Consider the following 23,565-nt stretch of genomic DNA (forward strand, 5'->3'; position numbering starts at 1 on the left):
TTGAAATCAATGGCAAAACTCACTATAACTGCAATGGAAGCAGTGCGGCCAATACTGAGAGCGTCTGAAAATATCACCCTTAGTGTCCGCACAGAGCAAATAACTTCATTACACATACATGCAAAGGGTCAGACCCTCAGCTGGCATAAACTGGAGTAGCTGTATTGAATCTGATTTACACTAAGTGATGATCTAATCCAAATACTTCAAGGACCTCATTGAAACGATGAAAAAGCAAAGCAATTCCAAGTTCAAAATCAGGGCTAACTGTTCTTACTAAAACAAAAACCCCAAGTGTTGCTAAGAACCCACATGTACTTATATATTTTATAATGCTCTGCAAACGGATTGGACTTTCTTTGCTCAGTATTTGTTCTTTCACTTGCCTGGAAATACCATAACTGCTTAGGATCCAGTACGTCACTTGCTTAACAGCTAAGTTACAAACCCAGTGAGTTTACAAAAATACAAAGCTATGCATGAGTCTGAAAAATTTCAGTTATGCACTAAAGTGGAAAAAAGTAATAAAGAACTTATTGCAACCTAGAATATTCTTTATAAGAGCACACTACCTCAAACTATAGTTCTGTGCTGTCACCAGACTAGGCATTCTTGTTGAAACAAAGATTAATGTGTGATGCATAGGTGAACTGTACACTGAGCTGAGATTATGAAACGCTGGTTGTTTTTTAGGACCACAACCCCTTTATCTGCAGCCTCATTTGTCAATGACACTGAAGAAACACAAAACTGCTCTAGTCAGTTCCAATGCGAACATTAGAGAGTATCCAATGATAATACATGTTTAAATTGTATCATATAATATAAATTCTTATTAAAAATGTACAAAATGACATCTCATTTAAAAGTAACTAGATTTTATATTACAAATCTGGTAAGGGATGATATATGTTTATTTATATCTTAGTGACTCTTTGGGGAGGTGAAAATTCACCATTGGTCTATTCCTTTGAGGACTTGGCTACTCTCAGAGATTTTTAAGGTCAGAAGGGACCATTAAGATGATGTAGGCTGTGAAATTCATCAAGTAATATCTGCATCTAGCTTGTATCTTGTGGTTGAACTAGAGCATGTTTTAGAAAGGCATCCCACGTTGATTTAAAGATGTTAGCTTTCAGGTCCATTGTCTCCAGTGGGAGCTTTTGGTGCTCAGAACCTTGTAGAATATACTTGAAAATTGCAGAATTGGCCTCTCTTTTATTTAGCACAAACAGAGGATTCAATTTCACTGTACTATATGATATTTATTGTACAAAGATTATTGTATTGATACAGCTTTTTAAACCATTTCTTGATTCGGATCCTATTGAAAGACTGTGTCTCAGAACTATCGGATATAAACTCAGAGCCTTATCTTGCTGTTACTTATAGGATGTGAATTTCACATTTCCATGTATATTGTAGAAGGCAAATCACATGGCTCTGTCCCATACAATACACAAAAAATATATTTAATCCTCACACGCACACACACAAATAGCATCATGCTACTGAGAGTTTGGCAGCTGTGTGCGGGAGGATGTGTGTTACAGAATTAGGCTAAATTCTGATTCCACATTTTACATTGGCTTAATTGCATCCTCAATCGGTACACTTTTCAAAAAGCACCACTAACATGAGCCTGTCCTCTGGCTGCCTTCAGTCTAATTTATACCTCCGTGGTACAAATTATGCACAAGAAAGTAGTAGACAGGGCCCGATCAGGGATCATATTCACTCAAATTCATACACTCTATGGCCTGGCTCTTAAGTCTTGCTGCAGAATGGCACTCGCACAGCTTTGGAAGGAGCTAGAATAGGGGCAGACAGTTTCAACAGTGCAGCTCTTGTCCTTGATCCCAATTCAGCCAAGCATGTAAGCACATGATGAAATCCATTGAAGTCAATGGGGACTCGCACATTTAAAGTTAAGGAACTAGTTAAGTGCTTCACTGTGTCAGGGCCCTTGACATAGGTTTTCTAGTAATGTGTATATTTTACCCCTGAGAGAACTTTGCCAATGAGGAGTGAACACGGGGGGGTGACACTGGCCACAGATAACATTTCTTTTGGTTGTAGTCTCCTTTAAAAAAAAACTGTGGAGGGGTATAATTGAGTGGTGATAAAACTGCCATTGGAAAGCGTTTTTTTCCACTGAGATTACCCTGTTGGAATAACAAATTGATCATACCCACAGGGCCTTTTACAATATATCAGGTCCTTAGATTATGCATTGTGTACTTCCTAATTAAAGATACTTTATCCAATACAACGAAAGGAGTTTGTTGGAGGATATGACCCCCTGAGTACCATACAATTTCTAGTACTTGCTAGGAAGTTAAATTCTTAATTTACTGACTAAGAAAGTGCACGTTGGAGGAGTGATGCAGCTCATGTTAGTATGAAATAATGGGTAAGGAATCATAATATTCATACACATCCGATGAAGTGAGCTGTAGCTCCTGAAAGCTTATGCTCAAATAAATTCGTTAGTCTCTAAGGTGCCACAAGTACTCCTTTTCTTTTTGATAATATTCTCAGGAGAATAGCACAGAAAAATACATTTGTGTTTCTCAGTGTTTGTAGTTGAAATGTCCATGTCCTGTGCTTTTTCTTAGAGGTTCAGGTGTTGTATTTGAAATAACGGTTCTTAAGAGCCAGGTCACTAGCCTAGGACTTGGGAGACCCTTCTCTGCCACAGACGTCCTGTGTGCTCTTGGGCAAGTCACTTAGCCTCTCTTTGCCTCAGCTCCCCATCTGTAAAATGGGAATTATAGCACGGTCCTGCCTCACAGGAGTGAGGGAAGGCTAAATGCCTAAGGAAAATGATTGCATGATTATGGAAATTAAAATTGAAGAGCTGGTACATGCAGTTAGTTCCTATTGCTGTTGGTGATTATTAGATCAGAAATAAGGGAAGACATGGAGAGGAGGAGGAGGAGTGAATCATTAAGAGACAAATACCCTCTTAAGAAATGCCTGGAGTCAGTCATGTTGCAGCTCATTCAGTCAGGCTAGCACATGCAAACCGTGCAGATTTTCTTGAGTTCATTTCGCCATGTGAACAGTCCAGGTGGCAGCCAAGGGATTCCTCTTCCTATCTGTAGATCAGTTTCCAAAGGAACTGCTGTTTCAATTAATGAATAGACCAAGTTCTGGTACACTGTAGGGGTGACTCCCAAAGAAGCTTGCAATAATGTAAAGCAGTGGTTTCAAGCACCTGTATTTGGATCAAAATCACTCCCGAGCAGAAGAATGTCGTCTGGAGCAACTGGACAGCAGAGCTGCTACACCAACCTCTTAAGCTATGCAGTATGTACTCCCCTTTGAACTTGGCGAGCTCTGCTACCTGGTGTGGAGGATGAGTTGGGCCAGGGCCTCCACAGCCCTCTTTGGGTTTGTTAGAGCTGCTAATGACACTAGCCAGGAGCAATCTTTGTGCTCCAGTGAGGGCAAAGACTACAGCTGTGCCCAGTTCCTTGTGCCTTCCCCATTCTTAAGCATCTGTGAAGGGTCCAGGTTCAGGCCTGGTCTACATTTGGCATTGGCCCCAAATACCGCCATTTGGTGGCCAGCCACAAGTGTAGCTGCCCTAGTGCAAACACCCGTTACAGACAGGGTGAAGAATGCTAAACTGCTGCAGCTTACCCAGTTCAAGCAGGGGTTAGCCTCACCGTTACAAACAACAGTGTTGCCTGTAAGGGACTTATAGTAGTGCAGGTACAATGCTGGCTGTAATTGGGGGAACAAAGACAGGCCCTTAAACTGGTATATTATGGGCCACATCCTCAGATGGTGTAATCTGACCTAACTCCTTCAAATCAATGGAGGTTTATTGATTTAACACCAGATGAGCATCTGGCCTGAAGTTTGTAAAGCACTTCAAGGTCTTCAAAAGGCAGGTGTTCTTGAAGTACAAAGTATTATTTTATTATTACAGTGGATACTGTTGCATGATCTAAACTACTTCCATTCAAAACAAATAAAAATGTTGTTTTCTTTTAATATCTTCCAGCACATGCAGTGCAATTATAAAACAAACCACGCAAATGACAAGAAAGGAAAAAATATGACCAAACTAAATGCTTCCAATTCTGGATTATTGGTATTTAGGTGACTGCTCTACTGCTTTTCTATTTGATGATAATTAGTGGGATTAGCTAAATTATATACTGGGCCAAATTTGTTTACTAAGGAGGATTATTTAAACAAAGCAAAATCTGACAATATTGTAAAGAGAGAGAATCAAAATGTAATTACACTAAAACTATGCCTTTAGAAAGAATGCTCAGACAGAGATCGTCAAAGAGAATCACATTTTTTGCACAACTGATTTTGTCCAACCTCATTGTCTGATTTATTTGCAAGGCCTGTTTCTTAAACTTCTTTAATTTTAGCCTCTCTCTGAAATTTGTGAGTGCCTCTCTATAAAAGTTCAATGTAAGTTTACATTTTTCTCTTGTCATTTACTTTCCCTGTTCCTTTGGTCTACGCAATATATTTTTAATAGTCCAACTTTAGGAAAGTGGTCATATTCACCCATGGGAGGACTACACCGACTTCAGCTCAATTACACCAAAAATGAATTTGGAACAAGACATTTAAGATCATAGCCTCACTCTCTCACTTTTATTCCTTTTTGTTTTAGAGACTGTGGTGGCTTTAATTAATTAATTTTGGATTAAATTCTGGCCTCTGTGCAAAGCTCGAGTAATCCAGTGGACACATCCACATCACTAAAAAAACTGGATGAGGCTTCTGAACTTATTTCATATGTTACTTAAATAATATCTAAACATCAAGTTCTAGAAGTAAATTACTTAACACCAGATCTTGGGAACCCTAATTGAAATCTGTTCAGAAACTGGAAAACTAACCCTAATTAGAAAAGGAGTACTAGTGGCACGTTAGAGACTAACCAATTTATTTGAGCATAAGCTTTCGTGAGCTACAGCTCAGCATCCAATGAAGTGTGCTGTAACTCACAAAAGCTTATGCTCAAATAAATTTGTTAGTCTCTAAGGTGCCACTAGTACTCCTTTTCTTTTTGCAAATACAGACTAACACAGCTGCTATTCTGAAACCTAACCCTAATTAAGGGCCTGATCCTCTAGCCAATGAAAACAATGGCAGAGCTATCATTGCTTTCAGTGGTGAAGCATTAGGGCTTAGATTAATGTTACCACCTTTGGGTCCCAGTCCTTCAAAGAGCTCCACACAGGTGGATTCCTATGTCCATGTGGAACTTCACTACAGCCAACGGGGCTACATATGGGGAAAGAGGTTTGCTTACAAGATCAGGGCCTTATGTATTAGGTGTATGGACTATCATAAATACAACATACATTCTTCCAGAAACACACAGTAGAAGTACACAAAGAAAAAGCACAAAAGTTGTGTCCCCCAAAAATCCTTTGCTGACCTCCGTAACGGTTCCAAATTTCATCTTTGAGTGTTACACAATTTTATTAGAAAACATTCCTTTTTAACAATCTTCTTCCATTACAGTAAAGATTAAATGTAATGCTTACTGTAAAATTGAATTCAATGTGGAAATACTTCATGCAAATAAAAATAACGCTGCCACTAACAGGACTGAGAGTGTTTGGAAGAACTGAGCAACTGTCAGTTAAATAATATATTCAGCAGATAATAGATTATTCAATGCATTTTACTTTGTATTATTCATCCAGATCGACTGCTGATCAGATAATATCCTTCAAATAATTTGTCAAATAATGTATTTTTTATCTAATATGTTATATTACCAATAATTTTATCCGGTATTTGGCCAGCGGCAGCATTTAGCATAGAAAAGTTTTTCATTTTGTTTTCAGAAACTAACACAATTTTTTAAAAGGTATTATGTATTTTGGTGCTGTATGCCTTTCACAGCCTGGTAAATAGGGAATCTCATATTGCTGGGCTTGGCCCAACATTCATTTGAGCTTTACAATTCACTTTACGGAGTTTACTTTATTTTCTGTGTTGAAAAAGCAAGTAATTACAAATTAATTTTAAAAATTGCTCATTGTAAATAGAGCTGTTCAGCAAAATTGTGGCAACTTCCAGGGGCTTAGTAAAAGATGTAAAAGGAAAGAACATAAACATACTATCAGGAGATACTCAAAAGGCAAAGGCTAGTTTTAAATGCTACAGAGCAGTACTTTAAAAACAACTATAAACTCTTCTCAAATACTAAAGGCTTTCAAATGCCAGACCTATTTGACCCAGCAAAGTGCATAAATATAAAATGTTTTCTCCTCCAGAAAAAAATCAGAAATACACAATATGAAGATTATTACAATTCTCCCACATTATTTAGAATTAAATTTTATGGCAATGCCTAGTTGATAATGCTATAATAAACATACCCACTCTGCTGCTGCCAGTTCCTTCATTTTCTCTGTGAAAGCCACTGCAAACCTAGTTAAATGGACAAAAATGGGTAGGATCATCCGCTTAAAGTCTTTAAATATAATAATAAAGCGGCACTTCAGAACAAAAGTATATAAGAACAAAGAGCAGAAGCTGATAAAAATGATTAACGTAAGACGGAAAATGCAGGAAGCGGGAATTCTATTTGTTTTGCCAAGTAGAGCTAAAGTGAGGATTGATTGCATTCAATGAAAGCCCAGACCCTGGGGATGCCCACTGCCATTTATCCAGATTGACATAGTTGCCTCCAGGCTGCTCTTCCCTTTTCTACAAGTTATGGTAAACTTCTTTCTAATGAGAGAAGGAATCTGAAGTCCAATACAGTTAGGGCATGTCTACACGTACAGTGCTGCAGCGGCGCAGCTGTACCAATTCACACCCCTGAGCAACACAAGTTATATTGACATATGTAGTAGTGTAGACATAGCCCTACATACTGCTGGCAGATCAGCCCAGCCCAGCAATTTGCACCTCTTTTCCAGTGAGTACCTGTGTAACACCTCATCTCCCTTCTCCCCACTGTCTCCTTTTTGTTTCTAAGCTCCTGTATCAATGCTGTTTACTTAAATAAGCGTTGATGAGAGAGGAACATCTGTGCATCAAAAAGTTCACATTAGAGCAGGGGTGACCAGCCTGTGCCTCCAGAGCCACGTGCGGCTCTTCAGAAGTTAATATGCGGCTCCTTGTACAGGCACCGATTCTGGGGCTGGAGCTACAGGAGCCAACTTTCCAATGTGCCGGGGGGTGCTCACTGCTCAACCCCTGGCTCTGCCACAGGCCCTGCCCCCTCCCCTGAGCCTGCGGTGCCCTTGCTCCTCCCCGCTCCCTCCCAGAGCCTCCTGCACGCCACAAAACAGCTGATCGGGAGGGAGGGAGGGAATGAGGAAGGGGGAGGCGCTGATCGGTGGGGCAGCCGGTGGGTGGGAGGCACTGGGAGCAGGGTGGGGGAGCTGATGGGAGGCTGCTGATGTATTACTGTGGCCCTTTGGCAATGTCCATTAGTAAATCCTGCCTCCTTATCAGGCTCAGGTTGGCCACCCCTGCACTATAGAATGTTTTCTTAATGAAACAGGAATAAATAAACTAACAAACAGGAGGAATAAATACATTAAATAAAGTAGAAAGATGATCCACCATTTAGGGTGCTAGCCTGGGACTCAGGAACCCCAGGTTCAACTCCCTGCTCTGCCACAGACTTCTTGTTTGGCCTTAGGCAAGTGACTGACGGCTTAGCTACATGGTGCAACAATGTGCACAAAGGGGGTGCGAATTCTAAAGAGCACTGTGCTGCGCACTAAGTGGCTCATGTAAACCCTGCTGGTGCGTGTCACACGTTCCCTAGTGCACGTTAACATACTGTGTTAACGCACACTAAGGAACCTGTAATGTGCATCAACAGGATCTACGTGGGCCCTTTCCCTATATGGGGGCTAAACGTATGGGCACTGGGGAGATGTTTACCACATTAAATCTGTGATTCTGGGTTTGTCTTCCGTAAGAGTAGTATAACAATTCTATCTTACTCTCTGTTGTTTCTTATACTGCACCCCCATGGTATGTGGGTACCAATGGGTGAGGCACTCTGGAAAGTGACAGGAACAAAAATGCTCTTTCACTAGGAGCTGTTAATGTTGTAATTTGCTGGTGTGAAGTCACAACCATCTATTAGAAGTCATAGTGCTGAATTATTATACTTATTTTCACAGTCCTGAGCCTGTTTCCATGCAGTTGCTCAGTGGTATCTGCTCTACACCATTACAATGCATTCCACATATACAATTTGACAGTTGAAAGGTTATTAAAGGCTTTGCAAATGCTTGTTTTCTCAAGTTGCATATGCTCCCTTTCAAGTTTTTACAATTATACTTTCAATACATCACATTAACAAGCAGAAAAACTCTTGCTCCCAAGTCCACAAAGTACTGTCAAATTGAAAATATACCCTGGAGGAGTACAACCACCATTTAGAGGAATTTTATTAAAAATGAAACACTCATTAAAAAGCTAGACACAGTTCAATACTTTGTTTTATGGAATTTGGTGGCATATTGTGCTGGACAAGTAATCTACGATTCATAGAACTTTTCTGCTTAGAACCCTGAAATCAATAATAAAAAAATCAATTTTTATTTTAATAACTATGCAATGAATAATACTGGCAGGATGATCTGTTCACCGTAGCTTCTAGAAAACTGAATTACTTTTCCTATACTGCAGAAAAAATTATGAACTCTACAAAGCACATGGTAATACATTTTGAAGCATTAGAACAAATCCAGCCTAATAAAATACCTTTAAAGTTCCTAAGCTAATTATCACAAAACTGCACTGACTACCCACAGAACCTATCTGACCTATGCAAAAGCTATGTTTCTGCAAGATTTTGTATACTCTAAGTACAGAAACACAGGTCACAATGGAGAGACTTCAAAGAAAAAAATAGGGGTCCAGTTTTTATAAAAATGTTCAGTTTGCTTCTGTCTAATGTTCACATTTAATATTTTTGTATCAATTGCCACACTCCTATATCTCTTTTCTCCCTCCCTTCCAGAGTTATTTACCATAGGTGTTTCTGAAAGGAAAACTACAATGTAATATAAATGATATTCTAACCATCTGATTACAAGCAAGAATAAATGTCTAAAGCCTCGATTCAGGTCATCACTTAAGTATCTTCTTAAATATAAGTCCCACTAGGACTTAAGCACATGCTTAAATGCTGTCCTCAATCAGAGTGTTAGTGATTGGTTCACTGGGACTTGTGCCCATGCAGAAGAGCTGACGTGAATAGAGATACACTCCAGTTCAGGAAAGGAAGGCCTCAGTTCATTCAGGTATTTAAGCATGTGTCTAACTTTAAGTATGTAAGTAGCCCCATAACTTCAATCGGGCTACTCAGGTGCTTAAATTTCAGCATGTGCTTAAGTACCTTGCAGCTTCAGGGTTTATAGTCCCAGTCTTCAGTGAGCTCCACGTGGGCTCACCCCGCATTCATGCAGAGCTCATTGTACAATCAAGGGCTATAAAGCCTATTCTGCCACCCTTACTTACGTTGATTAGTACCATATTGCATGAATATTCCCACTGAAATCATGTTTTACTTGCACGTCAGTGGGATGACTCTCAGAGTAAAGCACTACTCAACACGAGTAAGGGTCACTGAAACAGCCTCCAAATAAATTGTCAATAAAAGTTAAATCAACTATTACATTAATTTTAAATACCAATAAAGATTTACCGTGGTTTGGAAATGCTCTTGAGTTCCAATGCATGAGATGGAAGGTCCCATGCTTGCCTCCAGAGCCCATTGAAGTCAATGGAAAGATTCTCATTGACTTCAACGGACTTTGGATCAGGCCCTAAGACAGACCCTCCTTTTCAGTGAATGAAGATGTTGAAAAAATGAAAAGTGTCATTAAAAAGTCTGTTCATTGTTACATGTATATTCTGATTCAGGAATTAGTTCTTGCGGTGTCTTGGATAGCTTTATAACTAGTCACTGGATTTTTTTCTTTAATTGTAAAACAACAGGTTAACACGCAATACCAAATGATTTTGCTTGCATGGTCTAGGCTGCTTTGTTTATGCAGCTGTAAAAAGAAGCATATTAACAACATCAAAAAGAAAAAAACCACTTTCAACTTGAGTCTCCGACACTACAATCAAGTGCACTGTAAACATGCCAGATGCAAGCACCACTTGAGCCACAGAAAAAGTTTTTGTGAGGCATAGAGGGGAATCAGGTTTGAGTCTGTAATATACTGATCCTAATGCAAATACTTGTTAGTTGTGGTTTTGCTGAAATTAAACGGTTGGGCAGCTTTCAACTTGGATTGCAAATGCTGATGGAATGGGGTTCCCAAGATAGACATTATCTGTAGTGTAGAAAGGAGGTTAATAGAAAATGGACATGAAGCTTTAAAATTATTGTTTTGGAGCAATGATTATTATCATCTGTACAGCGCCTAGCACAATGGGGCCCAATCCGTTTTAGGCCCGTAGGCACTACTGCAATGGCAAATAATAATCATACCGGTTTGGAGGTCAAATACCAAATACCCAACTGTCATGTTAGCTATGAATGACAATTCTGTGGATATTGTCCTTTGTTTTAGTCCTGACAAACCACTGAAAATATACATTGGGACAAGCGGGGGCAGGTAACATTGATTTGCACTCACATACTAGGGTGATGAGCTTAATCACAAAAAACTAAGATATATCGATCACATTTTTGCAAGAGAAAAGACATAACATCCCAATGCAAACTCACTACCCGTCTACCATTAAAGAGCAATAAACTGCCAGAGGTTGTGCCTTAAAAAAGGCAAACTTATTATTTTCCACAAGATTCCCCTCCCCCTACACACATATGTCTGATCACATATAAATTAAATATGCTAGGTATTATTCTTACTGCATTTCTGATTATAAGATTATTACATCTTTTACCTGCCCTCCTCACGTGCACACATCTGCTATTCTCAGGAACAGTTGTGGTTTAGCAGACAAAGCTCAGGGTTAGATAATTAGGACCACAAGTTCCATTAACTTTTAATTGGACTTGAGTTTCTAACTAACATTGGTGCTTTTGAAAATCCCACAGGAGGGGACCAGGGCTCTTCCACCAGTTCCTTGTATGATTTGGGCAAGTCATTAATATGGTCAAATACCACGGTGGTGACCGCAGTCTAAAAACAGAATGTTTACACATTCAGTTTTACAAAGGGTTTACTCTGTTCTTATTGAAGTATATTCCAAACTCTCAGGAACTCCAGTGGTAACAGGTTCAGGACTTTAGTAAACACTAACCACAGTATTTATTTATTTTTATAATGATGAACAATAATCTTCTGCACAAACCCTACATTCATTGTTACCTGGCTTCTTCTAACACTGCCCCCATCACCCGGTGTTTTTCTTCATGTTTGATGTCTTCATTTATATCCGTCCCACCAAAGATGATTCCAAAAGGAATCCTACTACCTGCAAAATGAAAATAACTGAGACAGGACAGGCAGAAGAGCTACATGTAATCTAATAAGATAAAGTCTTGAAGAAAGTACTAGTGAATAGCATTAGTGAACATGAGATGTTATTCCTACAACAGTGTATATCTCCAAGCTATGTTTCTACACTCAGCACAGTTCTTCGATGACACCTGGTTAAGCTTGAATTTTAATGGAATCGTGCAATATATATACTCTATTACATGCATGCTAGTCTATTATCTACCTGTAATGTTTTCTTAGGCCCTGCCTATATTCAGCCAAAAGGCTGTTGCAATAAATAGTTGGTTGGAACAGCCTGAGCTTCCATACTCTGCTGCCTTCCAAGCATTTTATAAGCGTTGGTTGAACCAGTTAGTTGCTACATTTGAGAAAAGGTCTTTAGCTGAGATAAGGCAGAATAGGTGAAGTGTGCTGTAGTTTCTCCCTAGAGAACTGAGGCTGCAATGGATCAACCATTCTGCTTAACTCTGTCCCATGATACAGAGCCTGCTCGGGTTTACAGATTACCCAGAAGCAGCTTCTGCACGCAACAATGTTTGGTCACTATAGGAAATGTACTTCAGGAGTCCCAAAATGTGCTGGTCCAATAATAGTTGTAAGGCCTTGTCAACACTCAAGCTTTTAGTCAGAGATAGAGCTACAGCAATGTACTGCACAGGTGCAAAAACCTAGTTTAGACATACTGCACTGGTGTAAACTGGGACTTGCATCAGTATACGGGTCCAGAGTGTCAAAGTTAATACCAGGACAACTACATCTGCGTTTCCATATTGAAGCTAAAGCCTTAATGTGAACATGGCCTAAGATTATTTAGAGGGGAAAAATTGTGATAAAAATGAGATTCCATTCTAATAGCATTTGTTTATTTGGAACCAGATGACTTTTAGTAAATAGCAAGATACCAAAAAACTAATCAACATAGCAGACAGAGGATATTATCTCGATTCTTTAAGAATTACAAGAGCATTTAAAACAATTAAGTGGTCACTTTTAAACTTCGTTAAGCTACAAATAACAATCTGATTGCTGCTAATTACAACACACATGCTTTTAAATTCCAGATAAATGAGATTACACTTTGGCAGAACAAACGAGTCTCTAGCAACATTGGAAGAGAGGGATGCAGTTATCAGATCTGTCACCTAGGCTACTTATTTTGTGGGTTTCACATGGAATTGTGAAGTTCTGTAGGTCAGGGTAGAGGAACCTTTACCAGCTGTCTATTGCGTAGTGTTTGTAGCTATCAATTATTAGCCCTTTGGGGTAGAGGTCTGTCATTTTGTCTCTAAAGCACCATTGTGCTTCATAATTGATAACCCATAATATTGCACATTTAAAGATGCTTTAAAGATGACCACAAAGGGACGATGATGTGGTTCAACTCCCTTCCCGCCCCCGCAAAAGGACTTTTATTTTCTCTTCCTTTTTTTTTTTTTAACCTTTGCATGGTAGAGGCGTCAATGATTCAGCAGATGGCAGTCTTTCCTCTGAACATTAGACCAATGTACAAACATGGCTTGGGAACAAGGTGCTTCTAAAGACACCATCTTTTGGAGGAGAGATAACAAAAGCCCTGACTACTCATCATCGTTAATATTTTATTATAGAGCCCCATCCTGCAGCCCTTTCTCATGTAAGTTATGGTTACAGGATCAGGATCAAAATATTCACATATGGCACTATGCTTCTAAATGTTTTTCAATTATTAGAAGTTTTTTATTATTATGAAATATACATGGAATAGATTTTACTGTTAACATGCCAATTACTAAATTTCTGAAATCAATTACTGCATCTCCTCCACATTCTGTTTTTTTCCCACCCCCTTCAAACACTCCGTAATCTCGTCTAGACTTGTCAGTTCAATCATCCTGGTAATCATATTACTGTGTGTTTTTTTTTCCTGGATTTCCATTTTATTTTTCAATATCATTCTGTTTGCTATTGCAGCTGCTTCTAAGTACAGTGGGACTGTGATTTATTTAGATTAGTAAGATTTTCTCTAAATCAGTCAAGTATCAAGGTTTCAGGCCACTTGGGATCTTAGGTGGGGTTTTCAAAAGTACTTCGCATGAACTGAATTTGGCTTCCGTCAAAGTCAGTATTGGAGCAGAGTTAGGCCAAACACTGAGCACTTTTGAAAATCCAACCTTATGTTCACTCCTCTACCTAAAATAGCATGTTAGATCAGTCTTAAAACCATTCATCAGCCTTTCCTGTAACCATTTTGTGTCTTGTCATAGAATAAAAATCACAATACACAGATTAACAGATTATTAATTATTATTATTTCTTATTTGTATTCAAGAGTTCCCAGTCTGAATAGGGTTCCATTGTGATAGACACTGTACAAATGCATACTAACAGTAATAAATTAAGCTTTGAAACTCCTAGTACCAGAAAGGTGGAGACTTTGGGGGCCTAAAAACTAATGTTATTTCCTGGTCAGTTGAAAGTAATCAATTATCTACATTTCACAAATGTACAGACTTGGATGATCTGAAAATGAGCTCAAGAATGGGACTATATTTGCAATTTCAGCTGCTGACACTGTCTGTAATTCTGGAAGCCAGTGTTGCTAGCATGTCATTAATGGCAGACTAAAATTTTGTTCTACTTGACCAGTTATAATAGAAGATTTTATTATTTGTCAGCTAACATGCTGTCTCCTGCAGTTTAGCTGGCATGACTGACAACTCAAAGTTATTTCATGTCTGGAAAACATGATTCATTTTTCAACAGAAAATCAAATTAGCCTCTCTCCTTTCTTCTGTTTGACCTCAGCTATACTTAGCCAAGCTATTATCATCCTCTGAAAGAGCACATTTGTTGAAAGTATCTTACTGTTACTGTAATGCTCTTATCTTACTGTAGTAAAAGTATTTAATTATAAAACATATAGTGTCCTTTAAAAGTACAGTTATTTAGTTCTCTCTGCTCTGGATCAAGTCTCCCACAGAGAAACATTTTTAATGTTTATTAACATTTGTTGAAATGGATAGACAAAGTAACCACATTATGTATGGGTTTATGCACATTTTCCATTTGTAGCTATTTGTATTCATTCCTGCTTTCTTTCAGACTCTTTCTTTTAAGGGTTATTTTTACTGCTAAATTGAAAGAGGATTACCTTGCAGAAGTCTGCCTCCTTTATAAAGATGAATGGCCAGAGCCGCTTCAAACTTCTCTGCAGAGATTAGATTTGCTATTTCAGATGGGTTCTCATAGCCAAAAGCATCCTTAAGACTGCATATGTGACCCACAGCTTCTAGATGATCCCTTCATCACAAAAACAATAGAACAAATGGAAGATGATTAATATTAATATGCTGCAGACTTGCCATTATGTTAAATAGCTTAATAAAAACATATTTTGCTTAATAACTTTTATCCCCTAGAGTCACTTTCCTTATGCAACCTGGGTTGGAAAATACTCTCTCATGAAAGCCCCTTTCTGATTGCTCCACGTCCTTCTGACTTTTATTCAATAGGGTGTGTGCTGCCAGCAATAGGATCTGCATCCCCTCACATGGCCCAATCTTCCAAGGTACTGAGAGCCCTCAGTTCCCTTTGTAATCAATGAAAGTTGAAAACATTCAGCATGTTGCAGGATATGGCTCTATGAACCTGATCCAGTGCCCTTCAAAGAACTGGAAAGACTCCCTTTGTTGTACGTGTTGGATCAGTGGGCTGAATCAAGGGGGCCTTGTGAAAGAAACTATAAAAGCATCTAGTTAATTAATCCTGTTGAAATAACTAACAAACCATCCCCACTATCATCACCAAAAAAAGAGTGCAATGTAAAACTTTGTAAAACTTTATCAGTGCAAAAGGATTTTAGGCTCAAGCAGAGGACTGAAAATTGTATTCTCCAGCCTCCTGCTAACATGCTGTTTAACCTTGGACTTCATTTCTCTTTGCTTCAGTTTACTCATCTGTAAAATGGGGTTAGTTTAAGAAATTGTTATTTAACACATTTGCATGAACACACCAAGTATTAACGCAACTGAGATTTTAAAATATCAAGACAATATTATTTTTTATTGTTGGCTTTCAAGGTGATAATGATATACATTTTGCACAACATTCTTCACATTAAAGCCCTGATACAAAGACCGTTAAAGTCAATCGAAAAACTTCCGATTACAAAGGGTTTTGGATCAGCAATCTATTTACTACCAGTGAGGTTTTACATCCCCCTATTGAAACTGAGATCAATCGACGATTGTGCCATTGTCATTAGGCAGTGCAGGAACATGCCTATGTTTTGATAGAAACTTGCATATTGTATCAGCAAAATATATATAAAATAACTTCAAATATAAAGTGTTTACATTTCCAGCATCATAAAAAGAACACTACATTTTTTTGCGGTCATTAGATATTGCTCCAATTGGCTCATTTCTCATCCACATATTAATTATTCTGGCGTTAAAATCTGTGAATTCAATAGCTTCTTGAATATTATTCTTTTTCCTTTCTCTGTCGCTTCACAGCCTCCCAAAGAATGTAATTATCTGTCCTGGGGAAGTTAGTCATCAGTGCAGAAATTGCAGCTAAAAATGCTATAAAATGTCTTGAGGCCCTGGAAAGATTATTAGCACTATAACAGGCAGAGCCTTCTTGGCACAACATATGGTACTATATTTCTCCATTATACTGAATAGGAATTAATTTTACTTTGGATTTCACCATTTGAAATAAAACTAATAAATTAGAGTAAGCATTAATAAATAATAAAATACAGACAGATTGCAAGGCCTTTATTCACATTGTTGAGCAATTATTCACATGAGCAGTCCCATGTACTTCAGTTGGGCTATTTATGCAAGTATCTGTTTACCAATGTATGGGGTTCACAGTTTGGCCCTAATTAAATAATAATGAACCGCAAACCCCACAGCTGTAAAAATGCATTCTCTGAGGCAAGCAATCAGGATGCTCATACATTTCACAAGTTCTCATGTGCTCATTAACTTGTCTAAAAGAAATTTTTTCCCCTTCAGTATTTCAATTAGCATACATCACTATCATGTACAAGCAATATGTTTATATGTTACAGATAATTTGAAAATAACTCCCTAACACCACACTCCAAGGACTTCAGAACCGAAGAAACTCAGCTAGAAATTCTGAGCTGATGCGATCTTGTCTAACTACAAGAGGTGATCATATTTCCTTTTGTCTTCAGTTACCACAGCTCAGAAGTCAGGGAGCAAACAAATACTCCAAAGTAATTGGTTCACTCATGAAACTGTTCCTGGGTGTTGCTCAATCAATGTTACTCTTTGTATTTTGATCCCCTCTACATAAACTACCATGCTGAGGGACCCAGATGCAACATATTAAAGCCCTGACATGATTAAACACTTTTCTATCTTCCTAGTATATGTGGGACTTTATCGTGTTATCACTAGTATTTAGCGCAATTAAAAAAGCTTGGTCTAATCTACCCTATAGGGCTGCTATCTGCCTAGGTTCATCCCTTTTTTAAGATAGCTGTCCCTTGAAATCTGTACGGGTGCTCAGTACACACTACCAGCTGTCCAATTTTATGGGCTCAGGATCATCCTGGCTGTCCTGGGGTTTTTTGTACCTCAGAGGTGGCAATCCCACCTCCCAGACAAGATTGAACCATGTTTTAATCACATCAAGACACTGTGACTGATTCCCTAACACTTTAGTTTTTGTAGTGTAGAAGGAGGATTTATTTGACTTGCCTTTCCCATGAGTGCAGAAGCAACACTGTTCAAACCTGATGAGAAAGGTGTCAAAAGGAGAGCTCTCTGCAGTTCTTGGCCCTGAACCAAGCTGCTGGCTACCCAGATGACAAATTTCCCTACTCCAGCTCTAGCTGTTCCATATGGGGACAGTGAGATCAATGGCAAAACCTGCCAACAGAGCTGACCCTGCTAGGAGCAAATCAAAGTGGAACAATGGTGGTCTCAATGGTAAATGGAAGGAGAGACTTCCTTGCAGTGTTCTAAAAGATGGATATTTATGAAGGACTCTCTTAAGGAAGCAGAGCCTTGAGTGGCCACTATTGAGGTCCTGGATACGTCTAGAGGCGTGATAAAAAGCTGGACTCACTCTACGACTGGTTATTCAGGGGCATGTAAAAGATAATATACAATTTAGGAAGTTAAAATGAATACTTTGAAAATTCTTTACAATTTTACAAGCCCTAATCCTGAAAACATTTTTACACATGCCATTGTGTTCAGTGTGACCACTCACTCTTATGCTTCAGGTTAAGCACATGCATAAATATCTGTGGGATCAGGCTTTATTTAAAGTATTGGAATTTACAGAGTGCAATTTTCTTCCTCCATGAAAGGCTTATTTTCGCTCAGGGAATGAAGAGTACAACTTCCTGTACACTCAAACACATATCGCCTCTTCAAGGAGGATGGGGAGAGGATGCTCTGGAGACTATTTTACAAGGTTTTTATTTTGTTCTGTTTTGAAAGCTCAGCTGTCTATGAAGTCACAGATGGCCCTGGATCAGGCCAAGGCATATATACACTCCTAATATATTTTGTTTTCTCTTCTGATAAAAATTGTGTATTTAAATTGTTTTGCCAATTCATGAACAAACAATTTTGGAATAAAAACAAATGTGTTCTCTGCTCTCAGTAAAGCGAACACACCCATGACAATGTTGAGCCTTGCAAGAAATACTGAATTTTGAGGTAGTGTTTTCTCTATTGTGTCCTTGTAGATTGTGGGTAAATTTCCAAAGGAACATCTTCATTACTGACATTCTTCACTTTGGGCCAGATTTTGCCATCCTTACCTATGCTGAGTAGCACATTACTCCACGAACAGCCCAGCTGAATTCAGTGCTACAACTTGTGGAGTAAAGTGCTTCTAAACTGGAGTTTGGGTTTCAAAATCTGGCAGTTGACTGTTTTATTGGAGAGAAGTCAAATCAGAGGAATTGTGAATTGTCCACTACTCAGCCTGAAACAGACCGTTTGTAATGGTCTAGTTTGATAATAACTTGGAGAGACAGCTTCAGTAGCATCACTTACAGACTCCAGAATTAAATAACCCAGTATTTATAGAAACATTGTGAACTCTGGATTCACTTTATTGGATTTTGTTCTCTGTCTGTGGGCTTCAGTTACTTTCATTTTTTATCATCTAGTATTTTTGGTAATAAAATTTGGATGCTGGTTATTGGACACAGTGCTGGGAGTCCAGGACTCCTGCATTCCAGCTTTGGCTCAGTCACTGATTTACTGTTTGGCTCTAAGTAAGTCCCTTCGCTCTTGTATGGACCCAAGTCTTCTCCTTTAATTCTAAGATGAACTTCAGCTACTCAGCACATCTCAAAATCAAGCTGTATGTCTCAGCTTCTTAATCTCTGGGTATAGGGAGAATATGCTGTGGCATACTGTAGATCTATACTGTTTGTGTAGAAATACTGCTGGTAATATAAAATTAAAAAGTGCAGTTCCTTTCTGACTTTGTGTGTCCTATTCACAGTTTAATGAAGGACTTACATCGGAAAGCAATTTTTGTCTAACGTGGCTACAAAAACCCAGGTGATGTTTTATGATCCCTTTCATACATTCTTTCCTACTCTTATTGATTATTCCTGGGGGAATTTTGCACCACTGCACATGCACAGAATTTATGCCCCCTGCAGATTTTTTTGCTTCCCTGTAGAAAAATGACTTTTTGATGGGGAAGCAAAGGGAAGCCAAAAGAGCGTCACTCGACCCTCCCCAGCAGTATGTTTCCAGTGCCCAGGGCAGCCGGCAGAGAGGTAAATCACTGTGAGGGAGGGGGCGGAACTGGGGAAGATGTGGCCTGTGGCTCCTACCCTGCGCCGGGCTCAGCTTTTAGTCCCAGCTGAGCTGGGGAGGATGGGATTTCCTCTTCCTTTGTATGGCATCTGGGGCCGGGTCAGACCAACCCCCCGATTTCTCCCCCAGCTCCAGGAAGCTCTGCAAACTCCTCCCCCCTACCCGCTTCCTGCACCCATTGCTCCTAAGATGCAGGGGGAGGGATCCCTGTACAGGGAGCTGCTCCCCCATCTGCCCGACCCCCTCATACCTAGACCCTCTGCCAAACTCCACTCCCCCTGCACCATCCCAACAAGTCACCCGTACCCAGATCCCCACCCCACTGAGACCCAACCAGCTGCACCTGGATCCCCACCCCACTAGCATCTGGACCATCCACACCCAGACCCCCGTGCCGAGCTCTGTACCCCCACACCCAGACACCCCCCCCCGCCAAGCCCCTGCAGAGTCCCATTACTGTTGCACCCAGAACCCCGCAACAATCCCCTGTGCATCTAGATCCGCCCCCCCCCCCCGCACACCTGGATCCCCCCACACTAAGACCCTTCACACTTGGATCCTGCTTTGCTGAGCCTGCCTGCCCACACCTGGTGCACCTGGCACAGAGGAGCAGGGCCCTGGGGTGTTTCTGGGGCAGGCTAGTCTTGCACCGTGTCAGGGTTGGTTGCTGAGTCCATGTCCCAGGGCGGGGGAGAAGCTGCACAGTGATCTCCCACCTCTGTGCAGCCAGTGGCCTGTGCTCCCCAATGCCATGCTGGAGCCTCCAAATTTATGTAACAAATAACATTTGCCGAATTTTTATTTTTTTGGCACAGAATGCCTTCAGGAATATATTGATTGCTGCTTCTGGTTTGTTCCAGCTACCAATCTGAAAAATGCAACATCAACATCGCCACATGATTCCAAAGTTCATGGTTCTTCATGCACTGCAAGTACGTTGTGTGGTTCCAAACTGACTGGGATTCCAGTGTTTCCTGTGAGTTAAAATAGTCCGTGGTTCTTACATGCCGTAGCTTGCAACACCCGTGTTGTGTTTTGCACCATACCCACTCCTCTTCTTCGCTTCCCCCCCCAAAAAAAATCCCACTTTCTTTTATATTCTCATTTTGAATGGGGTTGTACTGTACAAGAAGTTATGGGGATAGAGTGACTGCTATCCAGGAACTTCTTTTTCTGTGTTTGTACAGTGCCAAACACAACTGGGTCCTGGTCTATGATTAGAGCTCCTAGGTGTTACAGTAATACAACTCAATAATAATGCCTCTTTTGAATTCATTTCATACAACTACAGTGATTCTCTTCCACAAACCCTCTGTCAGCAGTCAGACTTCCAAAGCTGTATTAGCTGTTACTGAGTGTAGAGGGCCTAATCTTAAACCTCCTGAAGTCAATCAAATAATTTTACTTCAGCTGGTGTTTGGATCAGGCCTGCAGTGCATGAGCCTCAGAGGTAGTGACCAACCACAATTCCCAGTAAAGTCTATAGAAGCTGTAGGTATTTAAATTACAACTTTAAGATGCTTTCACTATGAAACCAAATCTGTCCTCATATAACCTTTTTTGGTTTGAAAGTGCCTTTATCAGTGAACTTTGTTCCTCTCCCTTACGAAAAGAATGAGGCACCTTTATCTGCACACTATACACTCTTCTTGTGAGTGTAACAAACTTTAAGGATGGCCAGCAGTCTACAGTTACTCCTGTATACCCTCAACCATTCACTTACTTTATTCATACTTATTTAATCAACATCAATTTTTCTTTAATTTCTCCCTGCCTTGGACATCTCTTTCCAAACAGCATGGATGGAGGGAATTAGCATAGATGATTTGTGCTGGATTGAAATGAGTATACCCCAACAGCTATAGGACTAGCTTTGGATCACATCCATTGTGGAGTGGAAATATCAAAACTGCAATTGTGAGGGACAATTACTCTGCTTCTAGGGCCTGAAGTCAGAAGTTTTCCCTCTGGAAGTAGAACTGAACCCAATGAAGTTTCATTATGCTTGTAAACCGGTTCAGCTGTGTAAATCCTTTTGGAATGTAGCACTCAGCACCTGGGACTGTAAACGTTGGAATGCTAAGCCTCAGGAGTGGAAGATGAATGGGGAATACCTCTCTTCTGCAGTTGCTCCCTACCGGGAGTAAACACAGATATGAACAGAGTTTGCCAATGCAACTTCAGGGAGGTAAGAGAGCCCACTTCGCTGCTATCTAATATGAAGAGAATTTTTTTACATTTTTTGACATGTACACCCTCTTCTGTAGTAGTAATACCACCAGGTAGAAAGTGCAAGAAAAAAAGAGAGAACCCCCTCCCCCCCAATGCTCAATACTGAATTGATTAACATCTAATCTGCATTGTAGCATGCATGCACAGACACCCAATATTCTAATCTATCTATAGGGCAGCTAACATTTCTACAGGCTTTATATGCATCAACTACGGTGCCCTTGAAATGGGATCATTTGATTACTCTGGGTGTATGTAAGATGCTAAATTTCAACAAGCAATTATTAACCTTTACATTACGTTTGTGGGTTTTATGCTCCTGTGAATGTGATTGTTTCAGTTTCCTATTTGAAATTGTGTAAATCCCCAGGAAAACAATGTCTCCCTCTCAAAAATATCTACATATTCACATACACTTCATTTAAGTCTTCATAAATCAACCCATCGAAAGTTTCAATTTTTGTTCCCCCTTGCACAACAGATAATAAAAGGTAAGTAGAAAATTCCAAGGGGGGTAGAATAACGGATTTATTTTCCTTCCTAATACCCCCCCTTTTTGATCCCTCTTCAAGGGTTTAGAATGACAGCCTGAGTTTTTGCTGAGTAGAGACAGCCATGAGTACGCTGTCATGCAGATTAAAGATGAAATGTTAAGGAGGCCAAACATAATGGAAGCCTTTACCACCTTTATTATAGAGCTGTTTTTATTGACCTGGAAACACAAAGGAAAAAAGAGACCGATCTTCAACTGCTTGAGATCAGCTATGCCAATTTACACCAGCTAAGAATCTGTCCCAAAGATTTACAGACAAATTAAACTTTGGTATCTTTGTCACTATGGAATTTAAGAGTTTAAATTCAGAAGATGAAAATACTGTGTGAAGAGATAAAGCATTTATATAAACAAACTAGTATCACAAAGTTAGCATACTCAGTGATCTTAAGCCATAAAATTAACCTACATTAGCAGCTGTTCCATTTAGGAACAACTTAAGCATTTTAATTTTTTAAATAAACCAAAGCTTGCTGCAGGTCAACATATAAAAAGGTTTGAGTAAATAAACCAGTATGCGCACACATGGATGTGATTAAAGCAAGCTGTACATTTCCTTGAGCATATAAAATCTTCTACATATTTAAGCATGGTGCTGCAAAGATTTATGTGCTTAACTTTATGAACTGGGATTCTCACAGTGTGTAAAGTTAAAGCCTATCAGGCTCTGGGCCTTTTATATAAAAAAGCTGTTTAAATAATAGCTACAGTAATTAAAGTAATTGTCCTTACCTGGCAGTGCCAATGTAGGATTGTTTAAGCTGAACAACTGACAGCTAATGCTACTTAACAGGAAAATAGATTTCTAGCTAATATTGCTTACACATTATCCAGATCGTATTTGTTTTTGTGGGGTCTTTTACACCACTGCTATGAATATATTTATAATAACTGAGATGAGACATTCTGATTCTTTGGGCATTGATTCTCCAACTGCTTGAGCACTGAAAACTTCAGTGTAGGTTAAACACCTCTATCAGACTTATAAGCTGTAACTGAAATGAGATCCCCTTCATTCTCTCCTTTCTGAGGTCTTGGCTAGCACCAGTCTAACTTAATGTGTTAATTTAAATCAGTATTTTTAAACTGGAGCAACTGCAAATCCCTGTGTGGACACTTTTATTTCAGTTTAGCCAACCTTGATTAGGAACAGGTTTAAGGCATTCTTTAACAGAAAAAAAAAGTGTCCACACAGCCTTTTGAATCAGTTTAAAAGATGAATCAAGTTATACCGATACAGCTACTGCAGATAGACAAGCTGTTACAGGAGCTGAAGATTTACAAGATATTTCCAAGGCTGGAGCTAATATTTGGAAGGCTAGCTAAAATCTGAGTAATTTATAAGGCCGAAAAATAATCCCACATAGGAAAGACGAGGGTAGAATATTCTGGGAATTTTTTTTGTGGTTTTTGTGAGATTGGTTTTATCTGCTCCCAATTATCTACCATTTTGATACAACTGAACGCCTTCCATCAATAAAAAAGCAAACACTGAAAGGGATAATAGAAATAGTCA

The 23,565-nt window shown here is 39.4% G+C and overlaps 1 protein-coding gene across 2 annotated transcripts in view; it reads right to left on the reverse strand.

Annotated features, from left to right (window-relative positions):
• The window catches only part of GLT1D1 (glycosyltransferase 1 domain containing 1), a 90,754-nt gene that overhangs the window by 63,763 nt on the left and 3,426 nt on the right, over positions 1-23,565 (reverse strand). For both annotated transcript variants that reach the window (XM_077835091.1, XM_077835090.1), the window contains exons 2-4: positions 14,581-14,729; positions 11,319-11,424; positions 6,375-6,426 (exon numbers count right to left, since the gene is read on the reverse strand). In XM_077835091.1, the coding sequence (XP_077691217.1) occupies positions 6,375-6,426; positions 11,319-11,424; positions 14,581-14,729 (307 nt within the window). The remainder of the gene's footprint in view (positions 1-6,374; positions 6,427-11,318; positions 11,425-14,580; positions 14,730-23,565) is intronic.

This window comes from Eretmochelys imbricata, chromosome 15, assembly GCF_965152235.1.
Source record: "Eretmochelys imbricata isolate rEreImb1 chromosome 15, rEreImb1.hap1, whole genome shotgun sequence".
Taxonomy (NCBI): domain Eukaryota; kingdom Metazoa; phylum Chordata; order Testudines; family Cheloniidae; genus Eretmochelys; species Eretmochelys imbricata.